The sequence below is a fragment of the Alnus glutinosa genome, chromosome 1, assembly GCF_958979055.1.
Source record: "Alnus glutinosa chromosome 1, dhAlnGlut1.1, whole genome shotgun sequence".
Classification (NCBI taxonomy): Eukaryota; Viridiplantae; Streptophyta; class Magnoliopsida; order Fagales; family Betulaceae; genus Alnus; species Alnus glutinosa.
The window spans coordinates 40,711,386-40,730,891 of record NC_084886.1 but is presented as its reverse complement, the minus strand read 5'-3'; the positions used below and the strand labels follow the sequence as shown (position 1 = coordinate 40,730,891).

Here is a 19,506-nt window from a genome sequence, read left to right as displayed (position 1 = left end):
TGGAGTCATTGGGTCATATGGGTGGGTCTCCGAAAATTCATTAGAACGGGTTGGGATGAGTTTTTTAGATATACTTGATTTGATATGGGAGATGGTCTATGATTAGTTTTTGGCACAAAGTGTGGTGTGGGGAACAACCCCTTAAGGCAGAGATGCTTTCACGGCAGATCATCTTTAGTTTTCTAATGGCTTAGCTCAGTGGAATGTTAATTTTGTTAGAGCGGCATGATTGGGAGTTGGGATTCTTTTCCTCGGTTTTCTTTCAATTGTATTCCATTAATTTGAAACAAGCCAGCGTAGACAAGCTTTGTTGGAACCCCTTCAAGAGGTGGTTGTTTGATGTAAGAACATTCTATAATGTCTTGATCCCCCATGTTAGCACTCCCTTTCCATGGAGGTGTGTTTGGCAAAGTAAGGCCCCTTTGTTAGGCCAGCTGCTTTAAGTAAGATCCTCACTTTGGAAAACTTAAGAAAGTAAAATATTTTTATGGATCTGTTGTAAGAAGAGTGGGGAATCTGTTGAACATCTCCTACTCCATTGCGAGATAGCCAATGCCTTATGAATCTCCATTTTCGATTTATTCAGGTTATAGTGGGTCATGCCTCTTCATGTGTGTGATCTTGTTGCTTGTTGGAGAGGACAGTTTGGTAGTCCTCAAAGTGAGAAGCTATTTGGAAAATGATAGCGCTTTATTTGATGTGGTGTATTTGAAGAGAAAGAAATGTCCAGAGCTTTGAAAACAATGAGAGGACGGTGGCGGAGCTAAAGGCCTTCTTTTTCTATACACTTTTCCAGTGGATAGCCTCCTATGATTGTTTTCATTACCTTTTTTACCTGTTTTTCTTTTTTTGGTTAGGTGTTTTTCTTGTATACTTCTTATGTACTTAGGTGCGCCCTTTGGTTTTTAATAAAATCGTTTACTTATTAAAAAAAAAATTGCAAACACTTCTTAGCTTTTTGTTTTTGAGAAACGCTACTCAAAATTTTACCAAAACGAATTTTCTTTTGTGGACCCTACATACAACACTTCTTTTCAAATGTGTCCCCCACCAAATCAATTCTCAATTTTTACCTTTCTCAAAACTTTACCAAACCAACCCGAACACTTTTCAAAATTATTTCCTAAGCCCTTATAAGTTTTATGTCATGCACTTCAAATTTCATTACAACATTGTAACAAGTCCAGTTATTACTGGAATATGCAACTCAGATGAGAAAATCAACTGCATGTCAAATTTATACATCAATTTTGAACGAACATATGATAATAACATCACTAAATTTACAAAAACAATAAACAAGACTTAGTATTTCAGGTCTGAATGCAATAGCTGAACAGAACAACCAGAACCACTAGTACCTCATCATTTTATGCATGTATATGGTCATGTCCTAGATATGGAAAAATGCTACTGTTAAAGGGTTTTTGACCACAAAGCTCTTTGGCAGCATTCATTACATTGACTAGGCACCTGGAGAAAAAAAAATCCCAACCAAGGATTCTAAAGCTACACGCATACCTGCTTCTATACATACCTACAGATACGACAGTACCTCAGCATTTTATGCATGTATATGTCCATGTCCTAGATATGGAAAAATGCTACTCTTAAGGAGTCTTGACCACAAAAGCTCTTTAGCAGTATTCATTATATTGACTAGGCACCTGGAGGAAAAAATTCCCAACCAAGGATTCTAAACCTACATGCATGCGTGCGTACATACATACATACAGATATGACAGATAGACATGATGATCACTGAGAAGTAATTTTCTCTGAAATGCACAACTACATCATATGAAGCAGGACTACTAGAGCCACCAACACCCAGCACCATTTCATTAATGAGATGAACTCCAATGCATCAATGTATACTTAAAAAACTTCATAAAAGGTAAATGTTATTGCTGAGCATAAAATACCATACAAGTACCTTGTGTTTCAGCCTCCGAAGTACAAATGGCCGTAGAACTTGGTGAAGCCGGTTTATGATCAAAAGATTCTCCTCCTCAGACAGTAACGCCTTGTCATAATGCAAATATTTAGAGTCATAGAGATTAATGCAACTAGAATTTACATAAGAGAGCAAAAAAAATCAATGTCTTAAGAAGAGAACAAGTTTAATGCTTACTTCATCCTGTGAATTATCACCATTACTCTGAAATGGTTTGTTGAACCATTGAGAAAAATCTTCCGATGAATTAAAAATATTAGGCAACAAGAAATTAAGCAGTGCCCACAATTCCTCAAGATTGTTCTACATTAAAAAGAAAATAAGAAATTAGTCCACAAACATCAACTACAAAGTTAAAAGAAAGAAACAACAGCAAAGCTAAATCACACTAAGTACACGTAGAAGTTATTAGACAAATTGTATTTCTTATATCAAAGCACAAAAGAGAGTTAAGAACAATAAATTGGAGAAAAGCACAAAAACAGAATAATCTCAGACCTGTAGTGGCGTTCCAGTTAACAGCAATCTGTGAGAGCTCTGATAGTGCCTCAAGTCAGCATTCAATTTACAAGAAGCATTCTTTATGCGATGGCCTTCATCAATTATAATGTAATGCCAGTGTACTTTACTTAGTTTCGGCCTATCATGCTTATTCATCAGATACTCATATGTTGTCAGAAGGACATTGAATTTCCGATGAACAATCTTTTCCCTACAATACAAAGGAACAGCCAAGCGACAAAATAGCACACAATAGTTCAAATAAAAATAAAGCAAAATCAGCAAATTAAAAACAGTAGCCGGTGCTCAAAAGTTATTACTTAAATAGCCTACGCCGCTCCTCTGGAGGCCCAGCATAGACGATTTTATGCACACCAGGGGCCCAAAAGCTTATTTCTGACTCCCATCCAGGTAGAACTGAAGATGGCACAACCACAAGAAATGGCCCTCTATCGTTTTTGGTTTCCATGAGGTAACACATTAGAGCAATAACCTACGAACCCACAAGTTCAATTGTTAACATATACAAAGATGGGGGGCTGTGTAACAACAAACTAGAAAATAGATTGCTGTCGGAGTATGATAGATTCAGAACCAACCCATACCTGAACGGTTTTACCAAGGCCCATTTCATCCGCAAGAATTCCATTCAAATGATTGTTGTATAGTGAAACCAGCCACCTTAGGCCATTCATTTGATACCTGAAGGTCAAAAACTGCAGTCATTAAGAATTCAAATTCAAGAAGACAACAAAGAGCATACTCCACACAAGAGAACAGGATTGGATATAAAATGCCAGTCAATAAGTTATTAAAGGGACAGTAATTAATATCAATTAAGATGAGAGCGGGAAACATCCACCCCAAAAAAGATAACTAAAAAAAGCCAAGATAAGATACATTTATAATTAGAGAGTGCACAATCAACTTACTCCCTTAGTTTTCCACCCTGAAGGGAAAATGGCTGCTCAGCAATGTTCTCTTTTATACTGCAGCAATCAACTAGATTATCAGATTTTTGGCAAGAGCATATAATTCTTTTTTTGATAAATTATCGAAATATCACTAAAAGTGAAATGCACTACTCAGGTACACAGAGAGTATATAGGAAAATAGCATATAATTCTTTTTTTGGCAGAGCATATAATTCAATACTCATAAACAAAAGAAATTGATGAATCAGTGGCCACAAGGCATCCAGATTTCACAAGTATTATAAAATTCAAACTTCTACAAGGAGAGCCAAACTTCCTGAAGATAAAATGAAAAAATGAATAGGCATATAAAGGCTGATGTCAGCAGCAGCTGAAGGAATATTCCAAAGTGAAATAATCCAATCTTAAGCAGCAAGCAAAGTGACAGCAAAAGCTAGAGTATAGGATTAAAAAAAGAAAAACAGCATTAATACCTATGAGCCATCAAATAGTACTTCTCATTGCTTTCCATATAATGCTGCAAAGGATACAAAATAACAAAAATTAGTAAAAATTATTGTAAACACAATAGAGTGCACAAATAACAAACTTGCCTTCGCCTGATCACTTTCGTCTTCATTATCAACAGTAGTTTCACTCTTCTCAATAACACTTTCAGTTCCTATCTCATCCATATCATGCCCAAAACGCCCTGCCGTAGTTTTTGCCTCCTGAAGCTTGGATCCAAGCTTTTGAAGATATTTCTCTGTCTCTTTGAGAAGTTGCTTAACACGATCTGATTTTGCATCCTAATACGATTATCGAAAAGGTTATGCAAGAAGAAAAAAGGTATCATGCCACCGTTACATCAGTAAAAGAATCTAGTAAGACAAATCGAACCTGCACCATTCGCAGATACCCCTCCACGTCATTGATCTTCAATAAATTAATCTTCTCACGCTGGATTCTGTCGATCTTTTCTCGATGGATACGTTCCTTCCTTTTATGGAACTCCTTCACATACTTATTGAAACCCTTCCAGCGCTCTCTCTTAATTTTGAACACATCATCCAGTCTTTCCCTAAAAGTTCAGGTTATCAAGCAAGTCAATAAGTGTACACATTGTGCTCAAAGGCATACCATTATTAACAAACACATGAAGAAATCAACAACGATGCATTAAAAGATAAAATGAGAAAACTGAATGGTCAGAACTGAACAGACAAAATACATACTTGTGAACTTCTATCTCACTAAAGAACTCCTTCTGCCTTTCACGAATTCTCTTTTGTCGCTCTTCCTTCATTTTCTGCTCAAACTTTTCAACTTGTTTTATCCTCCTACCATGTCTATGTTTCTTGAATGATTTCAAGCGATCCATTTCAGTTGTAATTGGTTTAAAAAAATCATTCAGAAAATCACTGCACAAAACAAAAGAAATTTAGCGCCAAAATGATAAGAGTATAACTAAAACTTGGAAGTAACTTTAGGAAGGTCCATTGCCTCCTGAGGCGGCGTTGAAGATCCAGCAGTTGAAGTTTTTTCAATTCTATGACACTTTTGGTTTTTGCAGATATATCTTCAGATGAGCTTACATTTTCCTGCATCATAACATGGGCCACATGCAACATCAAATATTTTAACAAAGTTAGCCCCACTAACAGAGCATCTTCTTGAATGCATAGTAAAATGTGTGTGTGTGTGTGTGTGTGTGTGTGTTTTGTGCACTATGTGAATTAAGACAATATCATGGCAATACATCGTTTAGATGAATATTTTCATCAGTCAGAAATTCAAATTGCAACACCCCCCCTCCCCCCAACTGTAGGGCCCTTTCTTTTTCCACAAGCACGTAATTATATACAAATCTGGTAGAGTGAGACAAGCATGCCATTCTTTAGCAAACAGTAATCCCTCATGGCAGCAAAAACTTCTTCTATCAGGTAATTTGTAAGGTACCACTGCATCCAACATTGCCTACAAGCATGAAACCTAGAACTTCCAAAAGGCCGCTCTCATGGTAATTTGAGAACCCCAGTACTTACATTAAGAACTCAAATTAGTAAAAAATTTAAGATCTCATTCCATTGATCAGCAGATAATTTTTTGCAACAATAGTAATAATTATAATGTCAACATCAATATCATTTCAAAGACGGAAAAAACAGGGGCATTCTTTGAGAACCAAGAAAGTCAGAATAATCTTTCCATGAGTTTCTAAAACGCTCCGTCCTCAAATACCACTTACTTGTATGGATCACTTTAGCCAAAAAAATCACCATTATTCAATTTTGCAATGTGTATATATCCTGTGCCTTTTGATAAGTTAGAAACTTTGTTAAAATACCAAACAGAGGTTTGACACCATACAGGGGCTGTAACAAGAGGGATTACTTATGAATATCACTAGCAGAAACCCTCCATTTTAAATAGACACTGGTTGGTTGCCGTCTCTGTGGTATCACCCATACTCTGATACTAAAGTATGACAGACAAAAATTAAGTTCTGACAGCAAACCAGCAACTTTTAGTCCTGAACCTCCAAGCCCAAGAATACAAAAATAGATTAGGATAGCTGAAAACCATATAATTGCCAGACAAACAAATTTGACAAATGCTCCGATATTGATAACAAGGAGATAACTAAATGTCGAGCACTCGAGTATAAGTCTTACAACAAACCTTTAACTTGTCAAAACAAGTGGCAATTCTTTGCTTTGTTTTTTGCTGTTTTTGTACCCAACTTTGCTCAACTAGGAATTTCTTTTTCTGCTGATCCATAAGCCATTTCTCTGACATGGTGTACTTTGGAGAGGGTGGTGAATCAGTAGATACTGACCTATCTTCCTCTTCTTGTTCTGCGGTATAAGATACCATTATTTAGCATGTCATCAATAGGAACTAGTTTGTCTGGTTTAGAGGCATGGTTCTTACCCTGAGATACACGTTTTGACATCACATTAGCATCCTTCATTGGAATTGCGGTGTGATGATCATTGTCAACTCCCGAAATAGTTTTCCATTGCTCTTTCAATGTAAAAGAAGACGATTGACTATCCGCATATTGATTCCCTGGACCACTGCTGTTACTGAGGTTTTGAAACTGACTATAATTACTATCTTTTCTTTCTGGCAGCAACTCATGCTGAAGAGAAGAGGCCAGTATGGGACCCCTAGAAACCTCACTATGACCACCAATTCCAGTCCAGCTAATTATCTCCGGGTTCATCTGCTTATTTCTGCCCATAACAGAAGAAGCTTGGTTAACCCTTCCAACTTGCAGATGGCTATTCTCGACATCTTCAACAGGATTACTAACAGCTAATGCACCCCTTGTATTTAAAGAACCAGGCTGCTGTGGTGCCATGGTTAAACAAGCCTGTGAAGCTGCTATTTCCTGAGTCTGCGTTTCAGCCTCGGGTTTTCTTGCAGCTAGAAGATGTTTCTTTCCTTCTGCAAGTACAGAAATGTCAGAAGTTAGGCCATTTTTGTCCTCGGTCATTTTTAGGCTCCCGGCTTCTCTTGGGAAGGTGTCAGCCTCCATGAGTCTTCTAGTAGATGAGGCAACTGGAGGGAGTATATCAGTTTCCCTCACAGTGTTCGGTCTTACGAATGGCATCATGGCATCGGGGCTGCTACTAGGATCGTTCGAAGACTGCACCTTTCCTTTATGGTCACTCAGCTCTTTCCGAGGTCCATCTGTATTGCCACCTGATTTTTTCCAAGTTAATGAATGAAAACCAATCAAGAAAAATTACTAAATATAACTTACCTTCTTTAGGAAAGATGTTTCCAAGTGCAATTTCAAGATGCAGTTTCTTTGGCAACAAACCATTTCTGCAAATAGAAAACCACTGCTTATAACAACCTGACTTGAGAAACATACCGAAAAAGAGACAGTAGATGCTAAAGAAGTGATACCAACCTGAATGCTAAAAAGACAAGGCACTGGGCTCTTAGCTGTTTCAACTGTTGTTCCTTGAAAGGCATGCCAGAAGCCGTGGGAGCATGGGGAATTGGAGCTTTTCCTGTATCTCTAGGAGCCGCATTCCTAAGCATACTCATTTCTGACACGTTACTTTGCCTGCCAGTCTATTGGGAAAGAAAAAATCATGTTATGCTGGCAAGTTGATACAAACAAAAAGTTTTAAATAGCAGAGTTAGAGATGATGCATGCAGAACGAATTTTTAAACATGACCTACATCAATAAGATCACAACAAAAAAACCAAATACAATGAAAAGAGTGCGACTACTAGGAAATCAACAAACACAAAACTCAATAGAAACATAAAAAATGAATATGCGCTAGATTGACTTGTTTACACCAACATATGTTGAGCAAGAAGACATAAAATGAGATTGACTTGTTTCTCGTTGGCTAGTTGGAAAATAATGTATTTGTATAAGGCTGGTAGGTTAACCCTTATCAGTAATACCTATCCAACTCACCCACCTACTTCACGTCCTTCTTTCCTCTCCCTACAAGTGTTGCAACCCGTATTGAGAAGCTTCAACATGATTTCTTATAGGGTGGGCTAGACGAAGAGTTCAAATATCACCTGGTGAGTTGGTCCAAAGTTTGTACACCGATCTCTGAGGGAGGGTTGGGGGTTAGGAACTTGCTGAAGTTCAGTCATGCTCTCTTAGGTAAATGCTTTGGCGCTATGCACTTGAGAGAGAGGCTTCGAAGAGAGTGGTGGTGAACTCTAAGTTTGGTAGTTTTTGGGGAGGGTGGAGCTCTAATAAGCCTGTTGGGGCGTATGGGGTGAGTTTATGTAAGAATATTAAGAAGGGTTGGGGATGTTTATAGTCATACCATATTTGAGGTGGGAGGTGGGTCCAAGGTTAGGTTCTAGCATGATCTTTGGTGTGGGGATATGATCCTTAAGGAAGCCTTTCTAGTTTTATTTGATTGTAGTTCACATGGAGTTCTCTGGAGGTGTTATTCAGTGGAACATGAACTTTGCTAGAGCGGCTCATCATTGGGAGGTATGCCTTTGCCTCGTTCTTCAGGGTGTTGTATTTAGTAAGAATGAGAAGGGAATGGGAGGACAAACTATGGTGGAGCCCCTCCAAAAAAGGATTGTTTGGTGTTGATTCCTTCTACAGTGTCAAGCGTTGAAATGATGGTTTTTGTTTTCCTTGGAAGAGTGTTTTTCTAAGCATTCCATTAGTTATGTAGTGAAACAAAAATACCCATACAAACCAACAAAGCGGAGTAAGGTCCCATTGCGGATGGCCTTTTTTGTTTGGTCGCCGGCCCTAGGGAAGATCCTTGCCCTAGATAATCTCCGGAAGAGTTGTGGTTGACAGGTGTTGTATATGTAGAGGTAATGGGGAGTTTGTGGATCATTTTCTTCTTCATTGTGGTATTGCTTGTGCCATTGGAATGTTTCCTTCAATCGTTTTGGGTTGTCTTGGGTTATGCCCAGATGAGTAGTCAACTTGAATGCTTGTTGGTGGACTGCCGATAGTACTCAGAGTGCTATTGTGTAGAAGATGGTGCATTCGTGCCTCTTGTGGTGTCTATGGAGGAAAATGAATGATAGAAGTTTTGAAGACCGCGAGATGACTTCGGAGGAGATTATATCTTTATTTTTCAACATTTTATATCTCTAGACAGCTGCTTCTTTTTCTCATTTGGTGATTAGTTATAATGATTTTCTTGTTCTCTTTACTCCTACTAGTTAGGTGACTTCTATTATATATTTCTTGTGTGCTTAGGGGCGCCTTACACTTTTAATGATATCTCGATTACTTATCAAAACAAAATATTCTAGAAGCTACTGCTTTTTGGATGAGATCTCCCCCTTCTGCATATGTTTTTTGCCTCCTCCCTCCATCCTAAAATGAGTGCCTTCATTTGAAACAGCACAAAGTTTTCTCGAAGAAGGGCACAACTTTCACCAAAATATCTAACGGAGGGTACAAATTTCAAGGAGTCTCTAGGTATATTTTGGGTAAGGATAACAAGGGAAAATAAAGATAATAATTTTCTTGAGTTTTTGAAGCGGACATTTATTTTTAGACATCCAAAATAGGAAAATTTCACACTCATTTTGGGATGGAGCACAAATGACAGGTCTGATTTCGCAGCACACTCTTAATTTATCCGAGAAAGAGGAAGTCATAATTATGAATATAAAGTAAGTACCTTGTTTGCATCAACTAGCATGTTTGAACTTCCTCCTTCATGCTCCAAAGAACCACTGAATCGCATTGGAATCGAAAATCCTGATTCTACTACCGGATAAGAACTAGGAGCAATGGCCATCCCTCCCTGAACCTTGCCAAAAGCACCTAAAAAATTACAGCAATACCCCATAGTGATATCATTATCAGATCCACGACATCTTTAGACTCTAACCTTGAGATCCTTTATAAGCAATGTTCAATGCCCCAGATTTAGGGAAAAACAAAAACAAAAAAACAAAAGAAGAGACTTATTCCAGAATAATCTCTTTACCCACATGGCTCTAGGTCTAAAGTTAGTTAAACAAACTTCAACCCCGGTTAAATTTGAAACATTTCCAGATTTTCAAGCCACAAAACTCAGGTGCATAATTTTCCAACAATTTTAAATCCATAACTTAAACATCTTTCAGATCCTTACTTGACCCAAGAGATGGAGCTGTTGACTGCTGTGCCGATATCTCTGCCATCATATTACCAGAAACAACATTAGAAGAAAATCTGGGTACTTGAGATTTTTCGAATGGTAAGCCTGTTTTATTTTGATTCCATCCACCCCTGATATCATGGGAAGGTAGGGAACCGCCTTGCTGTTGTCCTGAAGCAGAAGAAACTTCCACTTCTTCGGGGTATTTTGGATTTGGAGCCCGCAGCATTGAATTGCTCATGTTTGCCGAATCCAACTGCTTCTCTATCATATGTTGACCCTCTTGCTTGGTTCTAAGCGCTGATCTCATGCTACCAGACAATGATGAAAAATGTTCCATTTGACCACTACTTGGAGCCATGTTAAAATTGGTACGCTCACCTCCTTTAACTGACAGGCTTGCCAACGGTTCAACCTTGTTCATCTTCCCCTTCCTTGGATTAACTACAGCATTTCGAGTATCAAGTTGTTGAGTGTTGTCATGCTGTTCCACTGGTAATGATGTATCTCCCCTCTTTCTCTTTGCAGTGGCTTTTTTACCATCCCTTTGCTGCCTTTCTTGTGATTGCGAGTTGGCAGATCTAGAGTCCAAACTAGATGGACTTTCATGATCAAAAGACTGACTACTCCTATGAGCTACAGATCCTTGATAATAATCATGCCCTGAACTGCTTTGGCCAACAGGCGGCCTGTTTGAAGCATATGGGTCAACTTTAGACACCTCACTTTCAGCCAAGCCCACTTTTGAATCTTTTGCTACCCCACCTGCCTGTGAAGACCCTGTATAAAAGTGTTCCAATATCTTAAAGATTAATCCAAAGTGACACAATTAAGCAATTTTCAACATCAATCCCAGTTTGACTAAGAGTAGTTTACCTGGAAACTGAGCAGATGCTGAATCACCTATTTGATTACCACCAGTCAAAGGAATGCGTGATAACTTCAAAGCTTCAATATCAAGGCCGTGTTGGTTGATAACAGTCTCCATTGCCCTGGGAAAAAAGAAGTTAGAAAAAATAAAATGAACCACAATGACAAGTCAACCAATTGAAATCAAGCACTTAGGTTAACAAGTTGCAATCTCCACCTGCTACCTTAGAGATGCAAAAACAGAGTTAAGAGGGAATATCACATGAGCAATAAAAGGAACACATTAAGCATTAAGAGCAACTAATCCAGGGGCGTCTAAACAAAATCTTGAATCAAGTTTGTGGGTTCTATGTTAGATTAGAAAGGCCAATATGTGCCATCATTATCCTCCTACCAAACAGTGTTTTTTGTGTGTGATCCAGCAGGACTAAACTAATAAAGTAAATTAAACATGTTCAGGTGGGAAAAAGTCCCCTGCTTCAGGCCTAGTTCTGCTTAAGCTCGTTATACAACACAGTAGCATCTTTTTAATAGTCAAACAGCAGAAACAGACTAAATTCCATTTAGGAAAATAGCTTGACCTTTAAAAATAATCATCATCCTCCTCCAAACATCACAAAGTTATTTGGGCAATCTAATTCTAAATAGATCTCAGTTTCCACTGCACACATCCCAGTGCCATTAATGCCTCAACATCAGAATGGGAGGATAATTATAGTTAAGACAGCATTGCACAGCAGCACCACTGAATCAGGCTGGCCATCCATTTATGTCACCGTATAAGTAAAGCACAAAAGAAGCATCCGTCGCTAACAATTTCAATCGACATTAAATACTTCAGTTCACTATCTGAATTAGCAAGATTTACTAAATCCACCTACTTTATAGAGGACAGGAAGAACAGCAGCAGTCAATAATTCTCTCGCAGATCAAAATAGGTTTTCTTTCTTTTTAGGCCAGCACTGATCAAAATAACTTAATGGGCTTCTCCTTCACAATTTTTTATCAATCTAAATAGACTATCCAATGTACAAGAAAATGAAACAACAAATTAATCGTGAATTGGAACTCTATACCTTGATATTACTTGATATGGCATCGAATGTTCTTTCCCACTCGATTTCATGTGTTGCAATATCTGAAAGGCCCAAAGATAATAAACATAAATACATGTACAATTATGGCATACAAAGCAAAAGTAATGAGAGCAATTAAGAATGTTTGTTTAAGAGAAAACTAAACGCACCACATAAAGTTTTGTAGCCAATTTTGCAGGCTCATCTTTAGACTCTTGAATGAGCTTGTGCAGGAATTTTGCTGCCTCCATCTCAACATTTTGTGAAGACGCCATCTCATTTTAACTCTAACGCAATTTAAGGAAAAAAAAAGTCAGCATATTAGAGTCCAACCATAATTCGCTGGATTATAATGTTAAATCCAAAGCACCCCATCTCATAAATGGTTAGGAATTAACTTATATTACAATAAGTTGTAACATGCTAAAACAATATAGACATGCATTACAGTGCACCTGAGTTCAGTTCAGTGAACTAGTTACAAAGACACACCTAATCGAGCCTAAAACTTACCTGCTTATCACTGTATCACATACTCATGCATAACATGTATTTCATATAAAAGAATATGTGTTAACACAATAAGTGATAGATTATAGTCATGCAAGCAAAATCACTTCTTAACATCATAGATATGAAAAAAGGAAGGAAAGCAAATAGAAAAACATTAATTGAAGGTATAAGACCATTAGTATCTTCAGGAAATAATACTTATCAAAAAAAGTATCTTCGGGATATAATACTGAATCCAAAAATAACAAGCAAGAAATTTAACTTTAACTCCATAAACCAAATAAACAAACAAAATCACCGCATTCACCGTGTTAGGAAAAGGGCATTATCTAAAACCCAATTCCATACGGTGTAGTAGCGCCAGCGCTTCCCTTTTAGCGACAGCTCAAATAGATGGCTTTGTAATGTCATAGTGATTTCCAGCATAGCCTTTTTTTTTTACTTTTCTAAGTTGAGCATAAGCTACCAATTGCATGTAAATTCGTTCATTTTCCTCTCTGAAAACATATCTTTCTTTTTCTGATGAATAACCTAAAAACAACATCTTAAACAGCATTCCATCAATTATTTATACAGCATACACATACACACAGCCATAAATCTGCGTCGTCTGCAACCGTTACCAAAACAAAATTCAGCTTTACACGGTGATAAGTTCTAGGAAATTTTCTTTCTTCGGGAAAACTTTCCAAGGAAAATGTTTTGACGGGAAACAAACGGGGTCTAAGAAGTTAAGATCATCTGGATGGTTACCTTATCGGAGATCCGAGCGTAATTCCCCGGAAATTGAACCGGGAAAGCTGACACGTACAAGGTCAGCTACACAGTGCTTTGTCCGATCGTAAACCCTCGCTAACAAATGAGACTAGAATTGCATAAGATAGTCTGAATCCCAGCACGGTTACACGGGCCAATTGGTCGCACGTGTGAAGATATTTGCTTGAGAGTTGAGATGCTTCTTTTCTATATTATGTAAAGTTACGGAAAATACCTTATTTAAGTACTAATCAAACTGAAGTAACGTTGTTGGATGTTCTACAAAAACGCTTTCAAGGTTTTTATAGGATAATCTATAATTGATAGTTTAAAATTTAATTATCAATTTTTAAATTAAAAAAATTACATTTTGCTATTTAATTTTTTATCATTTAACAAAAATAATAAACCATCTAGAAATCAATATTGTAAGATTTCTATTATATAAATTAAAAAATAGTAATTAAGATTTTAAGAACACTATGATAGAATTATCCTTATAAATTTATAGGATTCAAAAAAAATTTAACAAAAGTTTCTTCCAATTATTATACTTTTAAGTTTTGATGGATAGTAGAAAGATGCTCCAGAAAACTTGTTTGCTGACTTTTTTTTTTAACGTGTCCACACAAGAGGAGGGAGGGAGGATTCTAACTAGTGACCTCATTTTCATGAGACGTGGTCTCCAACTCATTGTTTGCGACTTATAAAAATATACAAAAAGATCCTAGATAAATGTACTTTGATTATATGAAAATATACTAACATTTAGTAATTTAAAATATTTGTCGATAATGAGGACCTATTTTCTTAAACTTTTATGGCTTGTGATTAAGAGTACATGGATATATTAGATCTATGTGTATAATAATTTTAATAAAATTATAGAATTTATTCGTCTAATGTGTTATTTTGTACTATGCTATGACCTATGGTCGTGTATCGTAATTTACTTTCATATAAAATTAATTAGCATATGAAAAATATAAGTAAGATACAGAAAAAATAGTTTGAAACATTTGAATATGAATAAAAGGTGAGAAACACTACTTGAAAATGAGTTCTATAATTTTAAATGAACTTTTTTCCTCTACGAATGAACCTATTCAATATTTGCATTGCTTTATTTTTTTTACGTAGTATAAATAAAGTGTGCACCAATTAGCTATAAAAAATATAAAATAAAATAAAAAGAAGAAGAAGAAGATGGAACAACCTTTTTTTAAGGGTGAATTACACATTGTTCCTTTAACTATCACCCTATTTGCATTTATGCCTCTAAACTATGATTTACTTCTATTCATTTCTACCATCTATCACTTTGTTCCAAGTTGCACTTTAGGTAAGAGTGGGCCATTAGAGTTGAGAAAATTTGTCACGTGTAATTCTCACGTGGCGCTCATCAGAGACGGAGGAGGAGGGTGGCCGGCAGGGGCCATGCCCCCCCCCCAATTTATTGAAAAACAAAATTTATATGGTTGAAAAAACAAAATTCTAAAAAAATATATATATTTTAGCCCATTGGCCCCTTCTCAACAAATTAATTTGGCCCTTAACCAATTATTTTTTTTGCCTTAACCAAATAAACCTAAAAAAAAAAGCCCTCTACAATCCACAGATTTACTATAGAAAACAAAAGCCATTGCCAAGCACTTAACGGGAGCATTCCAACACAGCCAGTTTGCCTTACCCAATTAAACCTATAAAAAACCCTCTCGCCAAACTAAATTCCATAGACCACAAGTGGTAGCTATCAAGCGATTATTAAAAATGAGGAATTTTGGTTTAACAAATTAATCGATTTTCACAACTACGTGAATTTTAATATTTATAACCACTCGCAATAGTACGAGACTTTGCAGAATAGGACTAAGGAGGGTATCGTACCACAAGGATTGAAAGTTGTTTTGCTATGAAATACTTATGACGTTTCCTAATTTAATTTTGAAAAATAAGATTTGTTTTGTTTTATCACTAAGCTAATATGAACTAAAGCAATTAAAATTGAGAGATTTTAAGAAAAAAGAAAAGTGTAGGGCATTGATTTCACTCAATCCTCATACACATGGCATACTATATTCCTCTCGGATTCTCTTCACAAGTGTAATATGAGCGCGTAATAATTGTCAATCACACGACGATCTCAACATGAAATTACTTTAAGTTAAAGGCAATGATAATCCATCTACTTATACAATAGTCATTTAACTAAAACCTAAGGTTGAATGATTCATGCTCCCTAGTATGGACTATAAGACCTTTTTAATAAGCATACACATCTATGGACAAAAGTATAAATCATCTTAAGTTAGCACATAACCTCCACGTAAAATTATATTATAATTGAAAAGCATCTAAACAATAATGAAACTAAAAGAGTGTAGAGAGTATATATTCCCTAGCATGAGTTACCAAATTCACATAAATTATGTCATAAACATCATTACCTAACCATCTCTAGGCTAAGTAATCATTACACTTACAAGGAATTCCAAGAATAATACAATTAAACCATGGCACTTAGAGAGAATTCATCAACACCCTAGAACTAAACTAACTACTCATGGAGATATGGGATTCTCTTCTAGGAGAAGAATAACTCATTTCTCTAAAATGTCTAAGAACTACAAAACACACTAACAAGATGTAAAGCAACTAAATTTAGTGAATGAATCTAACCTAACAACTAAGAATAATCAAAAACAAGAATTAAATGAAAGAAAATCTAAGAAAAACATTAAAGAACAAGCTAAGGACTCTGGAATTTAAGGATTCCAGAGTTGTAGTGAACATAAAATGTCACAAACAAGAGAAAGAAGTAGAAAGAAGTTGCTGGAAAATGTAAGGAACACTTGCATCAAATAGATTCAAACTTTAATTTACTAAAAACAGATTTAAAATAAGTTACAATATCAAAATACCTTAATTCGAAGCTATCTGGAAAATATGAAGAAAATGGTGCATCACATGAATGCACAAAAACTAAATTTAAGAAAACTAACTAAAAACTCTCCCTCTTTAACTCTCACGTCCATCCTCTATTTATAGAGGATTTGGTACAACAAATCTAGCTTAATCAATCACTCTAAGCCGCACAAAATGATGGTGACAAAATCTGATTAGAACCGCACAACTTGAGGATGAATTTGAGCCACACAAAAAGCTGTCAACATCTGAAGATCTTTCTGAAATATCCGAAGTCAATCGATCTACTTCTTTTGCCTTGAAAATTTCGATCGATCGCTTTAAGTTCGACTGAATAATCGATCGATCGACTTTTTATGCAAGGAAATTTCGATCGATCGATTATACTTGATCGATTTTCCTCTTCTTGGCAGAAGCACTTGAACCTCAAATGTCTTCATTAGGCTTAACTTGCTGATTTTTGCTATTGTTTTCAATTAAGACCTAAAAAAAAGATGAAACACTAAAACATAATAACACATTATTTAACAACACAAATTAGGGTTTAACATATGCAAATTAAGGGGCGTTGAATGTAAAAACATTCAACGCTTATCACACCCCCAAACTTACATAATGCTAGTCCCTAGCATTAAAATTAAAAATAAACAACTACATAAAATCCTCTTTTGTGGGAAACACAATTGCACTTAGCACATGCAACAAGCCTTTTAAACCCCTAGGCTACCCTAGTAGACGAGTGAAGTCTTGTGAAGGTTTAACATAAATGCTACCTACAAACATTTATGTTAACCCTAAGAATAAAGTATCTTCAAAATAATGGACTCCTATTCATGAACAATCTTAAACTAACAGACCCATCTTCACACAATTTAGAGAATTCCTGTCTACTCACTCACAAATGGCTGACAAGATATCATATGTTCAAATCGAAGCACTAAGATATTAACATATAGCTATGGGGCTTCAAAGTATTTCCTATATATATGTGCTTCTAATGTCTCAAATTTCTTCAAATTCCTCACAAGATGGAATAACCAAGGCATAGGCAATGTTTTAATTTTATTTACAATATTAATATAGTTGTGCAATGCTTAACTCCATTAAGTGTCTAATTGGCCTATGTACCAAGTGTTAACCCAGTGACTCCCGAACCAGACGGCTTTAAGGCACTAGATGTAGAACATCCCAAAAGGCTTAATAACTCAATTCAAAAAGAACTACAAAGTCAAATTAACCATTTTTTATTTATTTACATCTTTTGACGCGAACACTCATTGCTTAATGAGGCAAGAGGTCTGGTTACTCAATGAAGCTTTTTTTTTTTTTTTTTAACTGTGTCATTATAATGCCCAAGTCACTCATCCCACAAGACATTCAAATTCCATCTAAAACACTCAAAACAATTATGTATGATTTATAACATAAGATCATACCCATAAGCAAAATGCCAATGTATTTCGTGATTTTCAAATTTTTCAACACATGCATTCTCATAGTCAAAGGTGAGTGAACAAAATTAAAGTCTCTACTTGTGTTCATGTATTCAAAAGTTTAAATTTGCCAATGAAATGCAATTCACAATTATAAATCAACCATATTCTAAGGAGTAACATAAAAATATGTACATGTTAAAACGAAAATTATGGACAAAATCTAAAAAGTGTCTCAATACCCCCAAACTTAAAGGACACATGGTCCTCAATGTGTATCAAAAGTAAGCACAAGAGTAAGGATATAAGAAAACCTGATTGGGGGAGGTATGGCTGAGAGCATACCCCAAAACTTAGGGTGTGGAAACAGTTAGCCTGAAAATTAAAACTAAAAACAACAAGAATGTACAATGTGAACAAATAAAGAAGAAAAGAAATCGCCTAGTCCCCATACTTAAAGTCAAAAGCCCTGTTGGTTACATCAAATGGCATGTGAAGAATACATTGTGTAAGAAAGATAACATCAAAACCAAAACCACAATGTAAATGAAAAATACAATGCCATGATGAAAAGAAAATAAAGGTGCCCAAAGGCACTCATGGTGCAGCATCCGGAGGTGGTGGAAGGCGTCCTAAAATGTCTCTCAGCATGTCCTCCATAGCACTCTGCCGAGCCAGGATCTCCGCGCGAGTCTCTCGCATCTCAGTACGCGTGTCGCGCATCTCCCTAGCTAAAATGTCCAATTGTCCCTGAAGTAATGAAAATTCTGTGGGAATGGACTGAACTGATGCTTGCCTAGGAGCTGACTGCTCACCCTCGTGCGTCTCATCTGCACGCACATCCTCGACCTCCATATCAACCAACGGCTCGCTCATCTGTGGCATGTAGAAAATACTTTGCGTCCACTGGGCAAGTCCAAACACTAGGATATTCCTATATAAGAGGGCCCTCTCAGGAATAGGAATTCCACTATCGACAATGAGTTTGGTAATGAGGCACGGAAAAGGAAGTGGTCGCTATGCAACACTCGTCAGCCTCTTCTCTATCATATCTTCCCAGCACTTGTGCATTTGCCTCCATATCAATTCGGGAATGCTCACCCAATATTGTCTCTCAAAGCATATAGAGCTGCCAAAAAGTCACCGATCCTCTGTGTTTTGTGCCCCAACGGACACACATTCTTCTTGAGCACGGAATCGACGAGTAACAAATGATGTGGCAATTGCGCTCTCTTCGCACAAGTATGTTTATCGTCGCCGTAGGCCCCTCTAAACATGTCACGAATGATGAAATGTAAATCACAGCGTGGAGGGTACTCACCAAAGCGACCTCGCGGATCGGTAGTAGGGCATCCAAGTGCATTGGCAATGTCGTCAACGCTCACATAAACGTGTTGGCCCAAAACAACAGAAGATAAGTAAGCCGGATTGTCCGTGTCATAAGTGAGGTTCTGGTAGAACACACGGACAAACGATGAGTAAAAGAAATCATTGGCGGGCTTCAGAAGTGGCAACAAGTTGCGCTTGCGGAATTGGCGATACGCCCACTTCACCGATTCTTTCTCTCGGAATGCACCGACAATGTCAAAACGGGTTTCAACATTGAACGGTCTTTGCCTCCATTTCCATCTAATAAACTTACCGGGGCGTCCGGGACTGTCGGGAGAGGAAGGTTGGGCAGGTTCCATGGAAAACACTCTCGGAGGACTTTTAACAAACACTTGGTGTGCCAAAAAATTTTTTCAAAGGAAGGCAAAATTTGGGTGTGCAAATGGGCAGGGAAGGTGAAGGGAAGAGAGAAGAAGAGATTGAAGAGAAAATAAATGAAGGAAAAAGACAAAAAATGAAGAAAATGAGGGAGTTGGGAAGAAGGTTCCGAGAGTTGTGAGGGAGGGCTCTCGGTGGCTGGGGGGAAAATGAAGAAATGAGGGGGCTCGGGT

At 36.9% G+C, this 19,506-nt stretch overlaps 1 protein-coding gene across 3 annotated transcripts in view; it reads right to left on the bottom strand.

Annotated features, from left to right (window-relative positions):
* Positions 1 to 13,385, bottom strand: part of LOC133881386 (chromatin structure-remodeling complex protein SYD) — a 35,699-nt gene extending 22,314 nt beyond the window's left edge. The window contains exons 1-21 of one of the 3 annotated variants that reach the window (XM_062320302.1): positions 13,206 to 13,385; positions 12,110 to 12,226; positions 11,940 to 12,001; positions 10,870 to 10,985; positions 9,988 to 10,773; positions 9,529 to 9,674; positions 7,298 to 7,464; positions 7,145 to 7,209; positions 6,307 to 7,083; positions 6,055 to 6,230; positions 4,876 to 4,973; positions 4,608 to 4,793; positions 4,273 to 4,453; positions 3,987 to 4,181; positions 3,867 to 3,910; positions 3,391 to 3,447; positions 3,064 to 3,160; positions 2,779 to 2,951; positions 2,456 to 2,669; positions 2,135 to 2,260; positions 1,937 to 2,026 (exon numbers count right to left, since the gene is read on the bottom strand). In XM_062320302.1, the coding sequence (XP_062176286.1) occupies positions 1,937 to 2,026; positions 2,135 to 2,260; positions 2,456 to 2,669; positions 2,779 to 2,951; positions 3,064 to 3,160; positions 3,391 to 3,447; positions 3,867 to 3,910; positions 3,987 to 4,181; positions 4,273 to 4,453; positions 4,608 to 4,793; positions 4,876 to 4,973; positions 6,055 to 6,230; positions 6,307 to 7,083; positions 7,145 to 7,209; positions 7,298 to 7,464; positions 9,529 to 9,674; positions 9,988 to 10,773; positions 10,870 to 10,985; positions 11,940 to 12,001; positions 12,110 to 12,214 (3,861 nt within the window). In that variant the 5' untranslated portion in view covers positions 12,215 to 12,226; positions 13,206 to 13,385. The remainder of the gene's footprint in view (positions 1 to 1,936; positions 2,027 to 2,134; positions 2,261 to 2,455; positions 2,670 to 2,778; positions 2,952 to 3,063; positions 3,161 to 3,390; positions 3,448 to 3,866; positions 3,911 to 3,986; positions 4,182 to 4,272; positions 4,454 to 4,607; positions 4,794 to 4,875; positions 4,974 to 6,054; positions 6,231 to 6,306; positions 7,084 to 7,144; positions 7,210 to 7,297; positions 7,465 to 9,528; positions 9,675 to 9,987; positions 10,774 to 10,869; positions 10,986 to 11,939; positions 12,002 to 12,109; positions 12,227 to 13,205) is intronic. The other 2 variants (XM_062320308.1, XM_062320315.1) reach the window with 2 other exon arrangements.
* Positions 13,386 to 19,506: the final 6,121 nt, after the last annotated feature.